Raw genomic sequence first — 22,648 nt, 5'->3', positions numbered from 1 at the left:
GATAAAGGACAGAAAGCCCTTACAGCACTGCAGACAGATCGGGAATTTTAGGTGATGGATATGTCAGAGTGAGTGTAATGTGTACAAACATTGACATATTGGTAGTAATTGGTAAAGAGCTAGAGTTTATTGATTGTAGTAGCAAAATTGCACCTGCTATTGGTGAAGTTGTGGGAGCAAAATCTACCAAAGAGAGAAAGTCCCACCTGGTCTGCCAAGAGGTTTATGTGAGGCAAAGAAAGGGACACTTTGGGTCTATTAATAAAAGATAGCCATAAGTTCAAGAAATAAGGGAAGATGGCCCATTCAGACAATACATAATGGGAAGAATAACTGAAGGAAATAAATGTACAGTTTTGTTTATGTAATCCTCGAAAGACTTTCGATGATCCAGAACAAATATACAACAAAGGAACAATCAGGATGATACAGGAAGCCATAAAACATGCACTTCTCTGATGATTGAGGATTCCAGCAATAAAGAAATAGATTGGAAAAGTTAAAATTCTCATGATTACAGGGAGTCATGGAGACATATGATTGTAAGAGTGTCAATAGGCATTACCTTCACACAGTAACAGGTAATGAGAACATTGTATTCGATACACCATTTGGAAAAAGTGATTGTGTACTGTTTAAGTTTAACTATGTGGTAAGTGAGGAATTAAAAAGAACAGAGGTGAAACAAGATCTAAAGGGGAGGTATGATCATGGAAACTACTTAAACCTCAACAGTGTCCACAGTAACAGATTGGGAATTTGAGTTCAGTAGCCAAGAACCAGTAGTCAAGAGTTTCTGTGAAATTTACAGTAAAAGAGTTGGATTGTGGGTACCTATATCCTTGAATATAGAGGAAATGTTAAGGTGGAGGGAAAAATGGTTCAATTTAAAATGTCAAAATGCAAAGGAGCCTCAAGATGTGCAAATGTGAAGATATAGATGACACTCCAGCCAGCCAGATTTTGCTAGGTGTAAGGAAACAAGCAATGAGTATAGCAGGATAAGAGAAGTACAAAGAAATTTTGAAAAGAAGATTGTGGACAAGGCAGGAAAATATCCAAAACTTCTAAGAATTCATCACTTGTAAATTGTGAGTTAAAGATAAGCTAATCAAGCTAACAGTTACAAAAGGAAGAATTGTAGAGGATGATGTAAGGATATGTGGGGAACTGAATCACAAGTTCAATAGTTTTTTCACGGTGGAAGGCATTATAGCCCCATCACCAGTGAGTTTTACTGGAGAGGATGTTTTAGAAAATGCTGAGATATCTAGAAAAGACATTAACAAAATGCTCAAAGGTCTTGGCCCATACAAGGCTCATGTTCCTACTGAAATTTCACCATATTTGCTGAATATATATGCAGATGCCAAGAGACACCTCTTGGTGGACAGTTCAAGATGTCATTGCACAGTAGCAGTGCCAAACATCTTGCCTATGTATAACAAAGGATATCAGGAAAACTGAATTACAAACAGGTCTTTGACAAGTGTGTTCTGTAAGGCTCTAGAGAAGATAATAGAAAGAATATGAATGACTTTCCATAGAAGAGAAATCACTGAAGTGATAGACAGCATGGTTTTAGGGAAAGGAGGTCATGTGTAACAAACTTAGATTTCTACAAGAGAGAGCTTTGTCATAAACTAAAGGGAAGACTGGGTAGATTGTCTATATTTGAACTGCCAGAAAGCATTTGACACTGTACTGCATGGGAGGCTGACTAATAAGTTGAGTCACCTGTCAAATTCAGGGAGAAACCTCTTCAATGGATTGAAGATAATCTAAGTGGAAGGGAACAAAGGATGCATGTTGGGAGTTTTCTCAGAATGGGTCAAGGGCATCAGAAGAGTGCCACAGGGGTCTGCTCTAGAACCATTATCCTCTTGGTCTATTTAGATGACTTTCTTAAAGATATGGACTCCTTAGATGATGAAAAGGTGGAGGATTGCATCATATTGCAAGTGGACCTTGCCACACTCCAAAGTTGGTCTGACACGTGTTTGATGAAATTTATCTTCAACAAATGTAATGGCAATGGATCATATTGATAGAGGGCCTCAATATGATTGTTTCCAGGTGGTAACAAGATCCAGGATTCTGTTTGTGAAAAGGATTTGGGAGTCAACATCATCCCTAACCCACAACCAGAGTCCCACAGTATCAAAATAAGTAAGGAAACCAACTGTCTACTGGCAAATATGAGAATAGCTCTCAAGTATATGATTGAGAAATTTTTATTAAGCTGGTTCATATCCCTCTTAAGGCCAAAACTGAAAATAACTTCTCTAAGTTTGGTCACCACACCAAAAGAGGAACAAAGAGCTAATACAGAAGCTCAAGAGTAGGGCAACAAAGATGATGCCAAAATTAAGGGAGCTGAGGTACAGGGGAAAGGCTAGAAACCTTTAATTTAATCATCATGGAAGAGAATAGAGTGAGGGATGACCTCATCAATGACCTTCAAGTTTCTAAACCAGATTAATGATGAAGGCAGTGAACAGTTCTTCTAGAGATGTAGAGTTACGACAATCAGAGGACACAGCATGAAATCAACCAAGAAACATGTTAGATACCTTCTTTTATTGCATAAGAATGGTGGATGAATGGAATAAAGTGATTAAATATCTTTTATAGCATAAGAATAGTGGAGGAATGGAATAAAGTGATTAAATGTATGGTCAATACAAGTCGGCATACATAGATTTATAAGCTAAATGAGAGTAGAGTATGTTTAAGAGATTGGAGCTCACACGTTTGACTCCCTACGTGAACAGTACAAGCAAGTAGTTGCAAATAGGGTATAACTCATTTGAGCAGGAAAATATAATTTTATGACGGATGCTATATCAGATTTCTGTGTCTTTACCTACAGGCTATGCAGACTCTTCCCCTGTGCAGCCAAATGAACCAGGGGTGGTGCATGATGCAAAAGTTGTGTATAGATATGTACATGAAAAGATTGGCTCTTCACCTTTATTTGTTTGGGGTCACTCACTTGGCACAGGGTATGTACTTTTGGAATTATTTTGTAATGATAAAAATATGGTGTTTATATATATATGATAATGATTCTCTGTCTCTGTCTCTCTCTCTCTCTCTCTCTCTCTCTCTCTCTCTCTCTCTCTCTCTCTCTCTCTCTCTCTCTCTCTCTCTCTCTCTCTCTCTCTCTCTCTCTCTCTCTCTCTCTCTCTCTCTCCAGTTACAGTAAACCACAGACCAATAAGAGGGAATAATACAATGATTGTATCTTCACAAATGACATAACACATTTTATAACACATTTTAAGGTTACAAGTGAATGAAACCGGCCTCTATCAGATAATAATATCATAGAATTCACTGCAGCATACTCTGTGGAAATAAACAAATGTGAGTGGGATGCAGCAGCGAAGGACATCAAAAGGTTAAATGACATGAAGCATCAGACGGGAGAGCAATCATCGAAAGGATTTTGAATATAAGCTGTAGAAGCCTATTCAAAGGTAATAACCTTGTAACAAACACAGTCGCTGAAAACATTTTGAATACAGTTTGGAATATGATCTTTAAAGGTAATATCCTAGTCACAAACACAAAAATGTACTCTTGAGAAAATTAGACAAATAGTCATTGGGTTAATACCAAACAAAACAAAAGATACCAAGGGACAGAAAAGTGTGATTGAATATAAAAGAGCATGGGAAAAGAAGAAAAGGTTAGAGCTTGTTAAGAAAATAAGGAATACAGATGAGGAAATAATGAAATACCATAGAAGTGAACAGAGAATGAATGAAGAGAGATTTATACAAAATGTGGAAAGGAACCCAAAGTTATTGTTCGCATACCACTATGCAAGAAATTGGAGACGACCCTTGAAAGTGCGAGAAAAGTATGAAAATGACTCGAAGGAAATATGCAGAATGTTAACTGAACAATAAAAAGAATGCTATGCAGCTCAGAATGCAGAGAAAAAGTGAATAATGAACTTTTTATCAAAATGATGAAAATGAATTACATATTGAGATATCAGATGACATTATCTGAGCAATTATCTGGCCAGGAAAAATTGAGCTCTAGGACCAGATGATATACTTGTCATCTTTCAGAAGACAAAAGCAGCATTTGCAAAACTAATGATATTATGATAGAGCAAAGTCAGGGTGGAAGCAAAATTTCAGGCATTCACAAAATGGTACATGCAGTATTGATATTCGGAGAAGGATTCAAGCTAATACCTAAGCAGCATAGGTTAGTTAGCTTGATTTCACATGTAATAGAAGTCTCTAAATGGGCAATAAAGGACATATAAGCATACCTGATCCAAAATGGCCACATAAACAAAGGCCAACATGGATTTGCACCAGGAAAAACTTTGCAGACCCAATTATTAGCTGTTTCCAATGACATTTGAAAGTCTGATGCAAGGTGAGAGAGTGTACACTTTTTCTTGATTATCCAAAGACATTTGAAGAAGCAAACCACATTTTACTCGAGAAAGTAGCTAAACATAACTATATGTGTGAGATGATTAGATGGAATACAGAATTTTAACTAACAGAAGTTCAGAAGTAGTTGTAGCAAACAGAACAGAATCATGTCTGAAGAAGTTCTCTCAAGCACACCACAAGGAATGATGTTAGCCTGTTTACTCTTTTTAATATCGGACATCAACAGAGCATTAAAAGAAGGCATAGCAAGGCACTGTGCAAATGACACCAGCATAAACAGAATGATTGCATCAAAAGCTGATCATAAGGAAATGCCAAAAAAGATTAGACGACATGTGACAAATCGGCAGGTGAACTTTATGGAATTTAATGAAGATAGATTTGAACATATAAGTTATGGAGCAAATGAGAATACATGAGTGACAGTGTATCAGTGTATTAAGGCCAAACAAATACAATGATAGAAAGTGAACCAATCTTAGAGTAAAAATATTAAAGGCCTTGTGTTCATTCATGAATGAATTAGATTCAGTGGAGGATATGTCTTTACATCTATTTCAGATGAATGTAATAGCAGATGTAATAACCTGAAGTTTTTTATTTTCAGATGGTTTTGAGTCTGTAATGGGATTCCTTGTTTAATCCTGTCATTAGACAGTCATGTGGAAATGGATATGTTTGGAAACATCTTAGGAGTTATGTTGGGGGTTTGTGAGAGGAGAGGAACTAAGGAAGGAGTAGAGCTACTCCTGAATCAGGAGTTGTGGGAGCATGATAGAGTTTAAGAAAGTAAATTCTAGTTTTATTTGGGTAAAACTAGAGTGGATGGCAAGAGATATGTGATTATTGGTGCTCATGCACCTGGTCATGAGAAGAGAAAGATCATGAGAGGCACGTGTTTTGGGAGCAAATGAGTGTGTCAGCAGTTTTGGTGCGTGAGACCATTTATTAGTGATGGGTGATTTGAATTCGAAGGTGAATAATGTGGCAATTAAGGGTATCATTGGTGTGCATGGGATATTCAGAGTTGTGAATGGAAATGGTGAGGAGGTTGTGGATTTGTGCTGAAAAAAGACATGATTGGGAATACCTTGTTTTAAATAAAGAGATGTACACAAGTATATGTATGTGAGTAGGAGAGATGGTCAGAGGGCATTATTAGATTATGTAAAAGAGAGACTTTTGGATGTAAATTTGCTGAGAGAGGCAGCTGGTGGGATATCTGATCACCATCTTGTGGAGTTAAGGGTGAAGATTTGTTGAGGTTTTCAATAAAGAGGAGACAATGCCGGGAAGAAGAGAGTAGTGAGAGTAAGTGAGCTTGGAAAGGAACCTTGTGTGAAGAAATTCCAGGAGAGGTTAAGTGTAGAATGGCAAAAGGTGAGAGCAAATGAAGTGAGGAGAGTGGGTGAGGAGTGAGATATATTTCAGGAAGCAGTGATGTCAGGTGCAAGAGATGCATGTGACATGAGAAAGATAGGAGATGGGCAGATTAGAAAGGGTAATGAGAGTTGGGATAAAGAAGTAGATTTGCTAGTGGAAAAGAATAGAGAGGCATTTGGATGGTCTTGCAAGGAAGGAGTGCTAATGACTGGGAGATGTATAAGAGAAAGCTGCAAGAAGTCAAGAGGAAGGTGCATGGGATGAAAAAGGGCAAATGAGAGTTGGGGTGAGAGGGTATCACTGAACTGTAGGGAGAATAAAAAGATGTTTCGAGAAGAGTTAAATAATGAGCAAAAGACAAAAGAAGAAATGGGAACATTGGTGAAGGGGGAAAGGGGGAAGTGATAACATATAGTGATTTTGAAGGATTACTTAATGTTTGTTGATAGAGTGGCAGATGTAAGGTGTTTTCGACAGGGTGGTGTGCAAAGTGAGAGGGTTAGGGAGAGTGGTTTGGTGAAGAGAGAAGAGGCGATGAAAGCCTTGCAGAAGATGAAATCTGGCAAAAGTGGATGGTATCGCAGTTGAATTTATTAAGAAAGGGTGACTGTGTTATTGATTGGTTGGTAGGGATATTCAGTGTCTGTTTGGATCATTGAGAAGTGCCTAATGAGTGGCAGAATGTATGTATAGTGCCATTGTATAAAGGCAAAGGGGATAAAGGTGACTTTTCAAACTATAGAGGCATAAGTTTGTTGAGAATCCCTGAAAAATTGTATGGGAGGATATTGCTTGAGGGAGAAGGCATGTACAGAGCACCAGATTGGGAAGGAGCAGTGTGGTTTTAGAAGTGGTAGAGGATGTTTGTGAAAAATACCAATGTGGCATATATGGATCTGGATAGAAATGCTTTATGGGAGGTATTAAGAATATATGGTGTGAGATTAAGCTGCTAGAAGTAGTGAGAAGTTTTTATCAAGGGTGTAAGGCATGTGTAAGAGTGGGCAGAGAGGAGAGTAGTTGGTTCCCAGTGAAGGGCGTCTGTGGCAGGGGTGTGTGATATCCCCGTGGTTGTTTGATTTGTTTATGTATGGGGTGGTTAGGGAGGTAAATGCAATAGTTTTGGGGAGAGAGGCGAGTCTGTCGGGAGGAGAGAGCCAGGGAAGTGGTTAAGTTGTTTGCCAATGATATAGCACTGGAGGCTGCTTTGAGTGAGAAACTGCAGAAGTTGGTGACTGAGTTTGGAAAAGTGTGTAAAAGGAGAAAGTTGAGAGTAAATATGAATAAGAGCAAGGTTATTAGGTTCAGTAGGGTTGAGGGACAAGTTCGTTTGGATGTAAGTTTGAATGGAGAAAAATTGGGGGAAGTAAATTGTTTTAGATATCTGGGAGTGGGCTTGGCAGCAAATGACACCATGGAAGCAGAAATGAGTCATAGGGTGGGGAAGGGGGTGAAGGTTCTAGGGGTGATGCAGAATGTGTAGAAAGAGGGAACATTATCTCAGAGAGCAAAAATGGGCATGTTTGAAGGAATAGTAGTTCCAACAATATTATATGGTTGTGAGGCATGGGCTATAGATAGGGTTGTGCGGAGGAGAGTGGATGTGTTGGAAATGGAATGTTTCAGGACTTATGTGATCGAGTAAGTAATGAAAGGGTGAGAGAGATGTGTGATAATAAAGAGTGTGGTTGAGAGAGAGCAGAAGAGGGTGTGTCGAAATGATTTAGACATAAGGAGAAAATGAGTGAGGAAGGGTTGACAGAGGATATATGTGTCGGAGGTGGAGGGAACAAGGAAAAGCCGGAGACCACATTGGAGGTGGAAGGTTGGAGTGAAAAAGATTTTGAGCATTCAGAGCCTGAACATGCAGGAGGGTGCGAGGCATGCAAGGAATAGAGTGAATTGGAACTATGTTGTATACTGGGGTCAACTTGCTGTCAGTGGACTGAACCAGGGCATGTGAAACATCTGTGGTAAACCATGGAAAGGTTTGTGGGGCCTGGATGTGAATAGGGAATTGTGGTTTCAGTGCATTGCACTTATCAGCTAGACTGAGTGTAAACAAACGTGGCCTTTTTTGTGTGTTTTTCCTGGTGCTACCTCGCTGAAGGAGGGGGTAGCGATGCTGTTTCCTCTGGGGTAGGATGTCGCTGGGAATGGACGAAGGCAAGTGGGTATAAATATGTGCATGTGTGTTTATGTATGTGTATAAGTTGATATGTATATGTATGTGTATGGGCGCATATGTATGTATGTGTGTATACGAGTGGATGGGTCTTTCTTTGCCTGTTTCCTGGCACTACTCGCTGATGCGGGAAACGGCAATCAAGTATGATAAATGAATATAAATACCAATGTATATGTATATATTTCATAATCTCTGTTTCCCACATCAGCATGGTAGCCCCAAGAAACAGACGAAGAATGGCCCATCCACTCACGTACACACATATATATATACATAAACGCCCATTTACGCACATATACATACATATACATATCAACATATACATACATATGCATACACACACAGACATATAAATACTTACACATGTACATATTCATACTTGCTTCCCTTCATCCATTCCTGTCACTACTCCGCCCCACAGGAAACTGTATCGCTACCCCCTGCTTCAGTGAGATAGCGCCAGGAAAAACAGACAAAAAAGGCCACATTCATTCACACTCAGTCTCTAGCTGTCATGTGTAATGCACTGAAACCACAGCTTCATATCCACATCAAGGCCCCACAGACCTTTCCATGGTTTACCCCAGATGTTTCACATGCCCTGGTCCAGTCCATTGACAGCATATTGACCTCGGTATCCCACATTGTTCCAATTCACTCTATTCCTTGCACGCCTTTCACTCTTCTGTATGTTCAGGCCCCAATCGCTCAAAATCTTTTTCACTCCATCCTCTCACCTCCAATTTGGTCTCCCGCTTCTTGTTCCCTCCACCTGACACAAATATCCTCTTTGTCAATTTTTCCTCACTCATTCTCTCCATATGTCCAAGCTATTTTAACACACTCTCTTCTGCTCTCTCAACCACACTGTTTTTATTTCCTCACATCTCTCTCACCCTTTCATTACTTATTCAGTCAAACCACCTCATACCACATATTGTTCTCAAACATTTCATTCCAACACATCCACCCTCCATCATACAGCCCTATATATAGCCCATACCTTGAAGCCATGTAATATTGTTGGAACTACCATTCAAACATGATCATTTTTGCTCTCCAAGATGACGTTCTCTCCTTCCATACATTCTTCGTCACTCCCAGAACCTTCGCCCCCTCCCCCACCCTGTGACTCTCTCCCACTTCCATGGTTCCATCCGTTGCTGAGTCCACTCCCAGATATCTAAAACACTTCACTTGCTCCAATTTTTCTCCATTCAAACTTACATCCCAATTAACTTAACCCTTAACCCTACTGAACCTAATAACCTTGCTCTTATTTACATATACTCTCAACTTGCTCCTTTCATGCAGTTTTCCAAACTCAGTCACCAACTTCTGCAGTTTCTCACGAATCAGCCACTAGAACCGTATCATTGGAAACAACTTCCCAGGCCCTCTTATCCCTAACAGAGTGCATACTTGCCCCTCTCTACAAAACTCTTGCATTTACCTCCCTAACCACCCCATTCATAAACAAATTAAACAACCATGGGGACATCAAACATCCCTGCCACAAACCGACCTTCACTGGGAACCAGTCACTCTTCTCTCTTCCTCCTCATACACATGCCTTACATCTTTGGTAAACACTTTCATTGCTTCTAGCAACTTACCTCCCACACTATATACCTTAAAACTTTCCACAAAGCATCATTATCAACCCTATCATATGTATTCTCCAGATCCATAAATGCCACATACAAATTCATCTGTTTTTCTAAGTATTTCTTACATACATTCTTCAAAGCAAACACCTGATCCACTTCTGAAATCATGCTGCTCTTCCCCATTCTGATGCTCTGTACATGCCTGCACCCTCTCCATCAATACCCCTCCATACAATTTCCCAGGAATATTCAACAAACTTATGCCTATGTAGTTTGAATACTCACCTTTATATCCTTTACCTTTGTACAATGGCACTATGCATGCATTCTGCCAATCCTTAGGCACTTCACCATGGTCCATGTATACATTGAATATCCTTACCCCCTTTTTTAATAGATTCCACTGCAGTACCATCCAAACCCGCCGCCTTGCCAGATTTCATCTTCTGCAAAGCTTTCACTACCTTTTCTGTCTTTACCAAACCATTCTCCCTGAACCTCTCACTTCACACACCAACCTGACCAAAGCACCATATATCTGCCACTCTTATCATTATACACATTCATTAAACCTTCAAAATACACTCCATCTCCTCACTTCATCACTACCTGTTGTTGCCCACCCACTTGCCGATGTTCTGATTTGTTCTCTTGTCTTGTGCATCAACTTACCTCCTTCCAAAATGTCTTTTTATTCTCCCCAAAATTTAATGATACTCTCTCACCCCAACTCTCATTTGCCCTCTTTTTCAACCCTTGCACCTTTCTCTTGACCTCCTGCCACATTCTTTTATATAACTCCCAGTCATTTGCACTACTTCCCTGCAAGTATCATCCAAATACCACTCTTTTCTCTTTCACTAACAACCTTACTTCTTCATTCCACCAGTCACTGCCATTTCTAATCTTCCCACATCCCACCTTTCTCATGCCATGTGCATCTTTAGTGAAAGAGAAGAGAGAGGCATTTGGACGATTTTTGCAGGGAAAAAATGCAATTGAGTGGGAGAAGTATAAAAGAAAGAGACAGGAGGTCAAGAGAAAGGTGCAAGAGGTGAAAAAAAGGGCAAATGAGAGTTGGGGTGAGAGACTATCAGTAAATTTTAGGGAGAATAAAAAGATGTTCTGGAAGGAGGTAAATAGGGTGCGTAAGACAAGGGAGCAAATGGGAACTTCAGTCAAGGGCGTAAATGGGGAGGTGATAACAAGTAGTGGTGATGTGAGAAGGAGATGGAATGAGTATTTTGAAGGTTTGTTGAATGTGTCTGATGACAGAGTGGCAGATATAGGGTGTTTGGGTCGAGGTGGTGTGCAAAGTGAGAGGGTTAGGGAAAATGATTTGGTAAACAGAGAAGAGGTAGTAAAAGCTTTGCGGAAGATGAAAGCCAGCAAGGCAGCAGGTTTGGATGGTATTGCAGTGGAATTTATTAAAAAAGGGGGTGACTGTATTGTTGACTGGTTGGTAAGGTTATTTAATGTATGTATGACTCATGGTGAGGTGCCTGAGGATTGGCGGAATGCGTGCATAGTGCCATTGTACAAAGGCAGAGGGGATAAGAGTGAGTGCTCAAATTACAGAGGTATAAGTTTGTTGAGTATTCCTGGTAAATTATATGGGAGGGTATTGATTGAGAGGGTGAAGGCATGTACAGAGCATCAGATTGGGGAAGAGCAGTGTGGTTTCAGAAGTGGTAGAGGATGTGTGGATCAGGTGCTTGCTTTGAAGAATGTATATGAGAAATACTTAGAAAAGCAAATGGATTTGTATGTAGCATTTATGGATCTGGAGAAGGCATATGATAGAGTTGATAGAGATGCTCTGTGGAAGGTATTAAGAATATATGGTGTGGGAGGCAAGTTGTTAGAAGCAGTGAAAAGTTTTTATCGAGGATGTAAGGCATGTGTACGTGTAGGAAGAGAGGAAAGTGATTGGTTCTCAGTGAATGTAGGTTTGCGGCAGGGGTGTGTGATGTCTCCATGGTTGTTTAATTTGTTTATGGATGGGGTGGTTAGGGAGGTAAATGCAAGAGTCTTGGAAAGAGGGGCAAGTATGAAGTCTGTTGGGGATGAGAGAGCTTGGGAAGTGAGTCAGTTGTTGTTCGCTGATGATACAGCGCTGGTGGCGGATTCATGTGAGAAACTGCAGAAGCTGGTGACTGAGTTTGGTAAAGTGTGTGGAAGAAGAAAGTTAAGAGTAAATGTGAATAAGAGCAAGGTTATTAGGTACAGTAGGGTTGAGGGTCAAGTCAATTGGGAGGTGAGTTTGAATGGAGAAAAACTGGAGGAAATGAAGTGTTTTAGATATCTGGGAGTGGATCTGTCAGCGGATGGAACCATTGAAAAATGTGTGGAAGTCGAGAACATTATCCCGGAAAGCAAAAATGGGTATGTTTGAAGGAATAGTGGTTCCAGCAATGTTGTATGGTTGCGAGGCGTGGGCTATGGATAGAGTTGTGCGCAGGAGGATGGATGTGCTGGAAATGAGATGTTTGAGGACAATGTGTGGTGTGAGGTGGTTTGATCGAGTAAGTAACGTAAGGGTAAGAGAGATGTGTGGAAATAAAAAGAGTGTGGTTGAGAGAGCAGAAGAGGGTGTTTTGAAATGGTTTGGGCACATGGAGAGAATGAGTGAGGAAAGATTGACCAAGAGGATATATGTGTCGGAGGTGGAGGGAACGAGGAGAAGAGGGAGACCAAATTGGAGGTGGAAAGATGGAGTGAAAAGGATTTTGTGTGATCGGGGCCTGAACATGCAGGAGGGTGAAAGGAGGGCAAGGAATAGAGTGAATTGGAGCGATGTGGTATACAGGGGTTGACGTGCTGTCGGTGGATTGAATCAAGGCATGTGAAGCGTCCGGGGTAAACCATGGAAAGCTGTGTAGGTATGTATATTTGCGTGTGTGGACGTGTGTATGTACATGTGTATGGGGGGGGGGGGGGGTTGGGCCATTTCTTTCGTCTGTTTCCTTGCGCTACCTCGCAAACGCGGGAGACAGCGACAAAGTATAAAAAAAAAAAAAAAAAAAAATCACTGCTTCCCTAAATACATCCTATTCTTTACCCTCCCCTTCATGTCATATGCTCTCACCTTTTGCCATTTCTGTACTTGCTCTCTCCTCACACAAGTCTCCTTTCCAAGCTCACTTACTCTCACCACTCTCTTCTCCACAACATTTTCTCTTATTTTTTGAAAACTTATACAAATCTTCACCTCCACAGATAGTGATCAGACGTCCCTCCAGCTGCCCCTCTTAGCACATTAACATCCAAAAGTCTCTCTTTTACACGCCTATCATAACACAATCCAATAATGCCCTTTGACCATCTCTCCTACTCGCATATGTAACTTATGTATATCTGTCTTTTTAAACCAGGTATTCCCAATCACCAGTCTTTTTTCAGCACACAAATCCACAAGGTCTTCACCATTTCCATTAACAGCACTGAACACCCCACATACACCAATTATACCCTCAACTGCCTCATTACTCACCTTCGCATCTAAATCACCCATCACTATAACCAGGTCTCATGCATCAAAGCTGCTAACACATTCACTTAGGTGCTCCCAAAACACTTGCCTCTCATGATCTTTCTTCTCATGACCAGGTGCATAGGCACCAATAATCACCCATCTTTCTTGATTCACTTTCAGTTTTACCCACATCAATCTAGAATTTACTTTCTTACACTCTGTCGCATACTTCCACAACTCCTGCTTCAGGAGTAGTGCTACTCCTTCCTCAGCTCTTGTCCTCTCACCAACCCCTGATTTTACTCCTAAGACTTTCCCAAGCCACTCTTCCCCTTTACCCTTGAGTTTCATTTCACTCAAAGCCAGAACATCCAGGTTTCTCTCCTCAAACATACTACCTATTAACCTTGATTGCCTGACACCTGTTCCAGTTGAAATTCCCTCAAAGGGGTGGCCATGTTAATAGAGTCACTATAACAAGTGAACTTCATTGCCGCTTCTTAGCCTATAGTGTCACACCCTTAACAGGCCACTGGCACTGGGCAACTGTAGTGTAGTGTTTGCTGAGGCTTCTACCTACTGTTCCTACTGACTACTTTTATTTAATGCTCCTACCAACTACCACTACCTTATGCTCCAGCTTGAATGTTCCTACCTACTACAACTATCACCTGCTCCAACCATTTTTCCAAAAGGCAGGGCTAGCGCATAGTGCTCACCGTGGGAAAAACTAGAGTTATGAAGAATGAATGGTGTGAGTTAAGTGGCTTCAAGTATTAAGTATGACAAGGATACATTTATTATCCCTTGGGATGGGGAGAAAGAATACTGTCCACATATTCCATGCATGTTGTAAGAGGGATGGAAGCGGTAGGCTGGAAATCCTCTCCTCTTGTTTTACCTTTCCAAAAGAAGGAGCATAGAAGGGCCAAGGTAAAGTTTCTCCCTCTAAGGCTCAGTCATCTGTTCTTGACACTGCCTCACTAATGTGGGAAGTAGCAAATATGTATGAAAAGAAATGTATATAATGATGAAGTGAGAAGGAGATAGAGTGAGCATTTTGAAGGTTTGATAATAGAGTGGCAGATATAGGGTGTTTTGGTCGAGGTGGTGTGTGAATTGAGAGGGTCAGGGAGAATGGTTTGATAAACAGAGAAGAGGTAGTAAAAGCTTTGCAGAAGATGAAAGCCGGCCAGGCAGCAGGTTTGGATGGTATTGCAGTGGAATTTGTTATAAAAGGGGGTGACTGTGTTGTTAACTGGTTGGTAAGGATATTCATTGTATGTATGAATCATGATGAAGTGCATAAGGATTGGCAGAATACATGCATAGTGCCATTGTACAAAGTCAAAGGGGATAAAGGTGAGTGTTCAAATTCAGAGGCATAGGTTTCTTGAGTATTCCTGGGAAATTATATGGGAGGATATACACATGACAGCTAGACCCTGTTGCACAGGGGTCCCAGGTTCGATCCTGGTGCGCGTTCATATGCACTTTGTTCATATTCATATACCTCCGCCTTGTACAGTTAGGTTCGGTAAAATGCTATCTGTTGGCTGTGTGAGCCTGATGGGAAGTGACCAGTGTAGACCCCATTGCTCACCTATGCGAGACGAAAGGAATTCGAGTACATAGTATTCGAATAGTCATTTCCCTATTAGGGGCAATCATAGCCTAGTGGTAGCGCTCCCGCTTGTTGCATAGGGGTCCTGGGTTTTATCCTGGCTGTTGGAGCGGGGGGCTAGAAAACCTCCCCTCCTTGTATGTTAACTTACTAAAAGGGGAAATAGAAGAAGGAGTCACGCAGGGAGTGCTCATCCTCCTCGAAGGCTTAGATTGGGGTGTCTAAATTGTGTGTCAATATAACCAAGATGAGAAAAAAGGAGATATAGGTAGTATGTTTGAGGAAAGGAACCTGGATGTTTTGGCTCTGAGTGAAATGAAGCTCAAGGGTAAAGGGGAAGAGTGGTTTGGGAATGCTTTGGGAGTAAAGTCAAGGGTTGGTGAGAGGACAAGAGCAAGGGAAGGAGTAGCACTACTCCTCAAACAGGAGTGGTGGGAGTATGTGATAAAGTGTGAGAAAGTAAACTCTAGATTGACATGGGTAAAACTGAAAGTGGATGGAGAGAGATAGGTGATTATTGGTGCCTGTGCACCTGGGCATGAGAAGAGAGATCACAAGAGGCAAGTGTTTTGGGAGCAGCTGAGTGAGTGTGTTAGTAGTTTTGATGCACAAGACTGGGTTATAGTGATGGATGATTTGAATGCAAAGGTGAGTAATGTGGCAGTTGAGGGGATAATTGGTGTACATGGGGTGTTCAGTGTTGTAAATGGAAATGGTGAAGAGCTTGTAGATTTGTTTGTTGAAAAAGAGCTGGTGATTGGAAATATCTGGTTTAAAAAGAGAGATATACATAAGTATATGTATGTAAGTAAGAGAGATGGCCAGATAGCGTTATTGGATTACGTGTTAATTGATAGGTGCATGAGAGAGACTTTTGGATGTTAATGTGCTGAGAGGGGCAACTGGAAGGATGTCTGACCATTATCTTGTGGAAGCGAAGGTGAAGATTTGTAGAGGTTTTCAGAAAAGGAGAGAGAATGTTGGGGTAATGATAGTGGAGAGAGTAAGTGAGCTTGGGAAGGAAATTTGTGTGAAGAAGTACCAGGAGAGACTGTGCAAAATGGAAAAAGGTGAGAGCAAAGGACGTAAGAGGAGTGGGGTAGGAATGAGATGTATTTAGGGAAGCAGTGATGGCTTGCGCAAAAGATGCTTGTGGTATGAGAAATGTGGGAGGTGGGTAGATTAGAAAGGGTAGTGAGTGGTGGGACGAAGAAGTGAGAATATTAGTGAAAGAGAAGAGAGAGGCATTGGACAGGTTTTGCAGGGAAATAGTGCAAATGAGTGGGAGATGTATAAAAGAAAGAGGCAGGAGATCAAGAGAAAGGTGCTAGAGGTTAAAAAGAGGGCAAATGAGAGTTGGGGTGAGAGAGTATCATTAAATTTTAGGAAGAATGAAAAGATGTTTTGGAAGGAGATAAATTATGTGCGTAAGACAAGGGAACTAATGGGAACATTGGTGAAGGGGATTAATGGGGAGGTAATAACAAGTAGTGGTGATGCTAGAACGGAAATGGCAAATAGTATTGTTGACTGGTTGGTAAGGGTATTTAATGTATGTATGTATGAAGCTGGTGACTGAGTTTGGTAAAGTGTGTGAAAGAAGAAAGTTAAGAGTAAATGTGAATAAGAGCACGGTTATTAGGTACAGTAGGGTTGAGGTTCAAGTCAATTGGGAGGTAAGTTTGAATGGAGAAAAACTGGAGGAAGTAAAGTGTTTTAGATATCTGGGAGTGGATCTGGCAGCGGATGGAACCATGGAAGCGGAAGTGGATCATAGGGTGGGGGAGGGGGCGAAAATTCTGGGAGCCTTGAAGAATGTGTGGAAGTCGAGAACATTATCTCAGAAAGCAAAAATGGGTATGTTTGAAGGAATAGTGGTTCCAACAATGTTGTATGGTTGTGAGGCGTGGGCTATGGATAGAGTTGTGCGCAGGAGGTTGGATGTGCTGGGAATGAGATGTTTGAGGACAATGTGTGGTGTGAGGTGGTTTGATCGAGTAAGTAACGTAAGGGTAAGAGAGATGTGTGGAAATAAAAAGAGCGTGGTTGAGAGAGCAGAAGAGGGTGTTTTGAAATGGTTTGGGCACATGGAGAGCATGAGTGAGGAAAGATTGACCAAGAGGATATATGTGTCGGTGGTGGAGGGAACGAGGAGAAGTGGGAGACCAAATTGGAGGTGGAAAGATGGAGTGAAAAAGATTTTGTTTGATCGGGGCCTGAACATGCAGGAGGGTGAAAGGAGGGCAAGGAATAGAGTGAATTGGATCGATGTGGTATACCGGGGTTGACGTGCTGTCAGTGGATTGAATCAGGGCATGTGAAGCATCTGGGGTAAACCATGGAAAGCTGTGTAGGTATGTACATTTGCGTATGTGGACGTATGTATACACATGTGTATGGGGGTGGGTTGGGCCATTTCTTTCGTCTGTTTCCTTGCGCTACCTCGCAAACACGGGAGACAGCGACAAAGCAAAAAAGAAAAAAAAATGACATGATGAGGTGCCTGAGGATTGGCAGAATGCTTGCATAGTGCCATTGTACAAAGGCAAAGGGGATAAAAGTGAGTGTTCAAATTACAGAGGTATAAGTTTGTTGAGTATTCCTGGGAAATTATATGGGAGGGTATTGATTGAGAGGGTGAAGGCATGTACAGAGCATCAGATTGGGGAAGAGCAGTGTGGTTTCAGAAGTGGTAGAGGATGTGTGGATCAGGTGTTTGCTTTGAAGAATGTATGTGAGAAATACTTAGAAAAGCAAATGGATTTGTATGTAGCATTTATGGATCTGGAGAAGGCATATGATAGAGTTGATAGAGATGCTCTTTGGAAGGTATTAAGAATATATGGTGTGAGAGGCAAGTTGTTAGAAGCAGTGAAAAGTTTTTATCGAGGATGTAAGGCATGTGTACGTGAAGGAAGAGAGGAAAGTGATTGGTTCTCAGTGAAGTTGGTTTGTGGCAGGGGTGTGTGATGTCTCCATGGTTATTTGATTTGTTTATGGATGGGGTTGTTAGGGAGGTGAATGCAAGAGTTTTGGAAAGAGGGGCAAGTATGCAGTCTGTTGTGGATGAGAGAGCTTGGGGAGAGAGTCAGTTGTTGTTCGCTGATGTTACAGCGCTGTTGGCTGATTCATGTCAGAAACTGCAGAAGCTGGTGACGGAGTTTGGTAAAGTGTGTGAAAGAAGAAAGTTAAGAGTAAATGTGAATAAGAGCAAGGATATTAGGTACATTAGGGTTGAGGGACAAGTCAGTTGGGAGGTAAGTTTGAATGGAGAAAAACTTGAGGAAGTGAAGTGTTTTAGATATCTGGGAATGGATATGGCGGCGGATGGAGCCATGGAAGCGGAAGTGAATCATAGGGTGGGGGAGGGGGCAAAAGTTCTGGGAGCGTTGAAGAATGTGTGGTAGTCAAGAACATTATCTCGGAAAACAAAAATGGGTATGTTTGAAGGAATAGTGATTCCAACAATGATATATAGTTGCGAAGGCATGGGCTATAGATACAGTTGTGCGCAGGAGAGTGTATGTGCTGGAAATGAGATGTTTGAGGACAATATGTGGTGTGAGGTGGTTTGATCGAGTAAGTAATAATAGGGTAAGAGAGATGTGTGGTAATAAAAAGAGTGTGGTTGAGAGAGCAGAAGAGGGCGTTTTGAAATGGTTTGGTCACATGGAGAGAATGAGTGAGGAAAGATTGACCAAGAGGATGTATGTGTCAGAGATGGAGGGAACGAGAAGTGGGAGACCAAATTGGAGGCGGAAAGATGGAGTGAAAAAGATTTTGAGTGATCGGGGCCTGAACATGCAGGAGGGTGACTGGTGTGCAAGGAATAGGGTGAATTGGAACGATGTGGTATACCGGGGTCGACATGCTGTCAATGGATTGAACCAAGGCATGTGAATCGTCTGGGCTTAACCTTGGAGAGTTCTGTGGGGTCTGGATGTGGAAAGGGAGCTGTGGTTTCGGTGCATTATTACCTGACAGCTAGAGACTGAGTGTGAACGAATGTGGCCTTTGTTTTCTTTTCCTAGCGCTACCTTGCGCACATGAGGGGGGGGAGGGGGTTATTTCACGTGTGGCGGGTGGCACTGGGAATGAATAAAGGCAGACAGTATGAATTATGTACATGTGAATATATGTATATGTCTGTGTGTGTATATATATGTATATGTTGAGATGTATAGGTATGTATATTTGCATGTGTGGACGTGTATGTATATATATGTGTATGTTGGTGGGTTGGGCCATTCTTTCGTCTGTTTCCTTGCGCTACCTCGCTAACGTGTGAGACAGCGACAAAGCAAAATAAATAAATAGAAATAAGAAAATGAATGACTCATTGGGAGGTGCCTGAGGATTGGTGGAATGCTTGCAGAGTGCCATTGTGCAAAGGCAAAGGGGATGAAAGTGAATGCTCAAATTACAGAGGTATATGTTTGTTGAGTATTCCTGGTAAATTATATGGGAGGGTATTGATTGAGAGGGTGAAGGCATGTACAGAGCATCAGATTGGGGAAGAGCAGTGTGGTTTCAGAAGTGGTAGAGGATGTGTGGATCAGGTGTTTGCTTTGAAGAATGTATGTGAGAAATACTTAGGAAAGCAAATGGATTTGTATGTAGCATTTATGGATCTGGAAAAGGCATATGATGAGTTGATAGAGATGCTCTGTGGAAGATATTAAGAATATATGGTGTGGGAGGCAAGTTGTTGGAAGCAGTGAAAAGTCTTTATCGAGGATATAAGGCATGTGTACATGTAGAAAGAGAGGAAAGTGATTGGTTCTCAGTGAATGTTGGTTTGTGGCAGGAGTGCATGATGTCTCCATGGTTGTTTAATTTGTTTATGGATGGGGTTGTTAGGGAGGTGAATGCAAGAGTTTTGGAAAGAGGGGCAAGTATGCAGTCTGTTGTGGATGAGAGAGCATGGGAAGTGAGTCAGTTGTTGTTTGCTGATGATACAGCCCAGGTGGCTGATTCGGGTGAGAAACTGCAGAAGCTGGTGACGGAGTTTGGTAAAGTGTGTGAAAGAAGAAAGCTGAGAGTAAATGTGAATAAGAGCAAGGTTATTAGGTACAATAGGGTTGAGGGACAAGTCAATTGGGAAGTAAGTTTAAATGGAGAAAAACTGGAGGAAGTAAAGTGTTTTTAGGTATCTGGGAGTGGATCTGGCAGCGGATGGAACCATGGAAGCGAAATTGAATCATAGGATGCGGGAGGGGGCAAAAGTTCTGGGAGCATAGGAGAATGTGTGGAAGTCGAGAACATTATCTCCGAAAGCAAAAATGGGTATGTTTGAAGGAATAGTGGTTCCAACAATGATATATGGTTGAGAGGCGTGGGCTATAGATAGAGTTGTGCAGAGTAGGGTGGATGTGCTGGAAATGAGATGTTTGAGGACAATGTGTGGTGTGAGGTTGTTTGATCATGTAAGTAATGAAAGGGTGAGAGAGATGTGTGGTAATAAAAAGAGTGTGGTTTAGAGAGCAGAAGAGGGTGTTTTGAAATGGTTTGGTCACATGGAGAGAATGAGTGAGGAAAGATTGACAAAGAGGATATATGTGTCAGAGGTGGAGGGAACGAGGAGAAGTTGGAGACCAAATTGGAGGTGGAAAGATGGAGTGAAAAAGATTTTGAGTGATCGGGGCCTGAACATGCAGGAGAGTGAAAGGCGTGCAAGGAATAGCGTGAATTGGAATGATGTGGTATACCGGGGTCGATGTGCTGTCAGTGGATTGAACCAGGGCATGTAAAGCGTCTGGGGTAAACCTTGGAGAGTTCTGTGGGGCCTGGATGTGGAAAGGGAGCTGTGGTTTCGGTGCATTATACATGACAGCTAGAGACTGAGTGTGAATGAATGTGACCTTTGTTGTCTTTTCCTAACATTACTTCACACACATGAGGGGGAAGGGGGTTGTTATTTCATGTGTGGCAGGGTGGTGATGGGAATGAATAAAGGCAGACAGTATGAATTATGTACATGTGTGTATATGTATATGTCTGTGTGTGTATATATATGTATACGTTGAGATGTATAGGTATGTATATGTGCGTGTATGGACTTGTATGTATATACATGTGTATGTGGGTAGGTTGGGCCATTCTTTCGTCTGTTTCCTTGCGCTACCTCGCTAACTCAGGAGAGAGCAACAAAGTATGAATAAAAGTACTTATTTACTTTATGCCTTAGGATTTCCTCCTCTCATTTTGAATATGCCTTAGGATTTCCTTCTATCAGTGCAGAGACTGCAGGGCAATTATGGTAGTTGCATCATGGGCATGTAGGGACTTAGGATGTGTTGAAAGTGTGTTGTAGTGATGGATGATGTCCAGAGCATAAGTGTGAGAGTATGACTCGATTTTGTATGAGGAGTATAGTTTCTAAATGGCATGTGTCAGTTGGGATGGAGTTTAAGAATGAGTGTGCATGTGTTTTGTACTTGTTACATACTTGTTAGGGATGGAAGGGGGGGAAGAAATCTGTGAGTAGAGTTTACTGAAGTGTAAGTAGATGGTGGTTACTTATAGAGTGGTTTGGGTGGGAGGGCTCAGATGCTGTTGCATAGAGTTGAGTGCCAAGCATGTTGTGGTAGGACTGTATTGGGAAGATCTGTATATTATTGTGAAAGTATAAGTTTTGTGGTGGTTAAATACCAAGATTGTTGTGATTGCATTATTTTGTGTGGTTTACACCTTTATTATATTTTGCTTTAGGAGAGGTTAAGAAGACTAGACAGGTGATGGCTCTGTTTAGAGTCAAATGAATTATTTGATATGGATTGTTGAAGGTTCTTTTTCATGTCCCAATTTGGTGCCAGTAGTGTTCAGAGGGCATTTTTTTGTTTCTTTGTCTTGATATTATTATGGTGAGTGAATGTCGTATAATGTTCGTAGTGAATGGAAGAAGTTAAAAATAAGGGTAAGACTCTCCTACGTTGTACCATGTGTTTGGTAATTACAAATTACAGGTGAGGCATTGTTTAGAGTAAATGAATTATATTGTATGGATGTTGAAGGATTCCTTTTCATGTCCAAATTTGTGCCAGTAAGTGTTCAGAGGCATTTATTTTGTGTTTCTTTGTTCCTTAGATAATATAAGGTTATAGAATTCGTATATGTATCGTATGTGAATGGAAGAAGTTTAAAATAAGGGTAAGACTTCCCTCATTGTACCATTGTTGGGTAATTACAAATATAGTCACATAATAGATGTTAATTACAGTAACAATTGTTGGACATATGTTCCCCTCCTTGTAGCAGGTTAACCCAGGGCTTGAAGGGAATTACTGGAGAGGGGCAAGGAGGAGTTTAGTAATAAAAACAAGCTCTGAGACTGAAAACTTTACCCTGAATAGTTGTTCCTAAAAGTGCAAGAATGCTTTTTCCCCAGTGCATTCATATGTTTCAGTTATTATTTACAGAGTATTCGAACACATGCTTGTTGCGATTTGTGCCAAGAGGAGACCACCCTACTGCATTGTATTGGAATCGCCCTTCTTAAAAACATCAAAGATGAAATAAAGTTCCACCCTACCTGTCCTCAGTAGTTTAGATGCCACATAGGTTTCCCTTTGTTATCAATTAACACAAGCAGTGCAATTTGTAATCTTATCCTCATCATTTTGTGTTTTATTGATATATTACTGGGGTAAAACTGAAAGTTGATGGAGAGAGATGGGTGATTATTGGTGCTATGCACCTGGGCATGAGAAGAAAGATCATGAGAGGCAAGTGTTTTGGCATGCACTGAATGTATGTGATATTGGATTTGATGCACAGACCGGGTTATAGTGATGGGTGATGAATGCAAAGGTGATTAATGTGGCAGTTGAGGGAATTAATTGGTATACATGGGTGTTCAGTGATGTAAATGGAAATGGTGAAGAGCTTGTAGATTTTGTGCTGAAAAAGGACTGGTGATTGGGAAATAACCTGGTTTTAAAA

The 22,648-nt window shown here is 41.2% G+C and overlaps 1 protein-coding gene across 2 annotated transcripts in view; it reads left to right on the top strand.

The window, feature by feature from the left end:
- LOC139752800 (lysophosphatidylserine lipase ABHD12-like) overlaps positions 1 to 22,648 on the top strand; it is a 68,762-nt gene that overhangs the window by 20,773 nt on the left and 25,341 nt on the right. For both annotated transcript variants that reach the window (XM_071668716.1, XM_071668717.1), the window contains exon 6: positions 2,873 to 3,005. In XM_071668716.1, coding sequence (XP_071524817.1) covers positions 2,873 to 3,005 — 133 coding nt within the window. The remainder of the gene's footprint in view (positions 1 to 2,872; positions 3,006 to 22,648) is intronic.

This window comes from Panulirus ornatus, chromosome 13 (genome assembly GCF_036320965.1).
Source record: "Panulirus ornatus isolate Po-2019 chromosome 13, ASM3632096v1, whole genome shotgun sequence".
Classification (NCBI taxonomy): Eukaryota; Metazoa; Arthropoda; class Malacostraca; order Decapoda; family Palinuridae; genus Panulirus; species Panulirus ornatus.
This window is presented reverse-complemented; position numbering and strand designations above follow the sequence as displayed.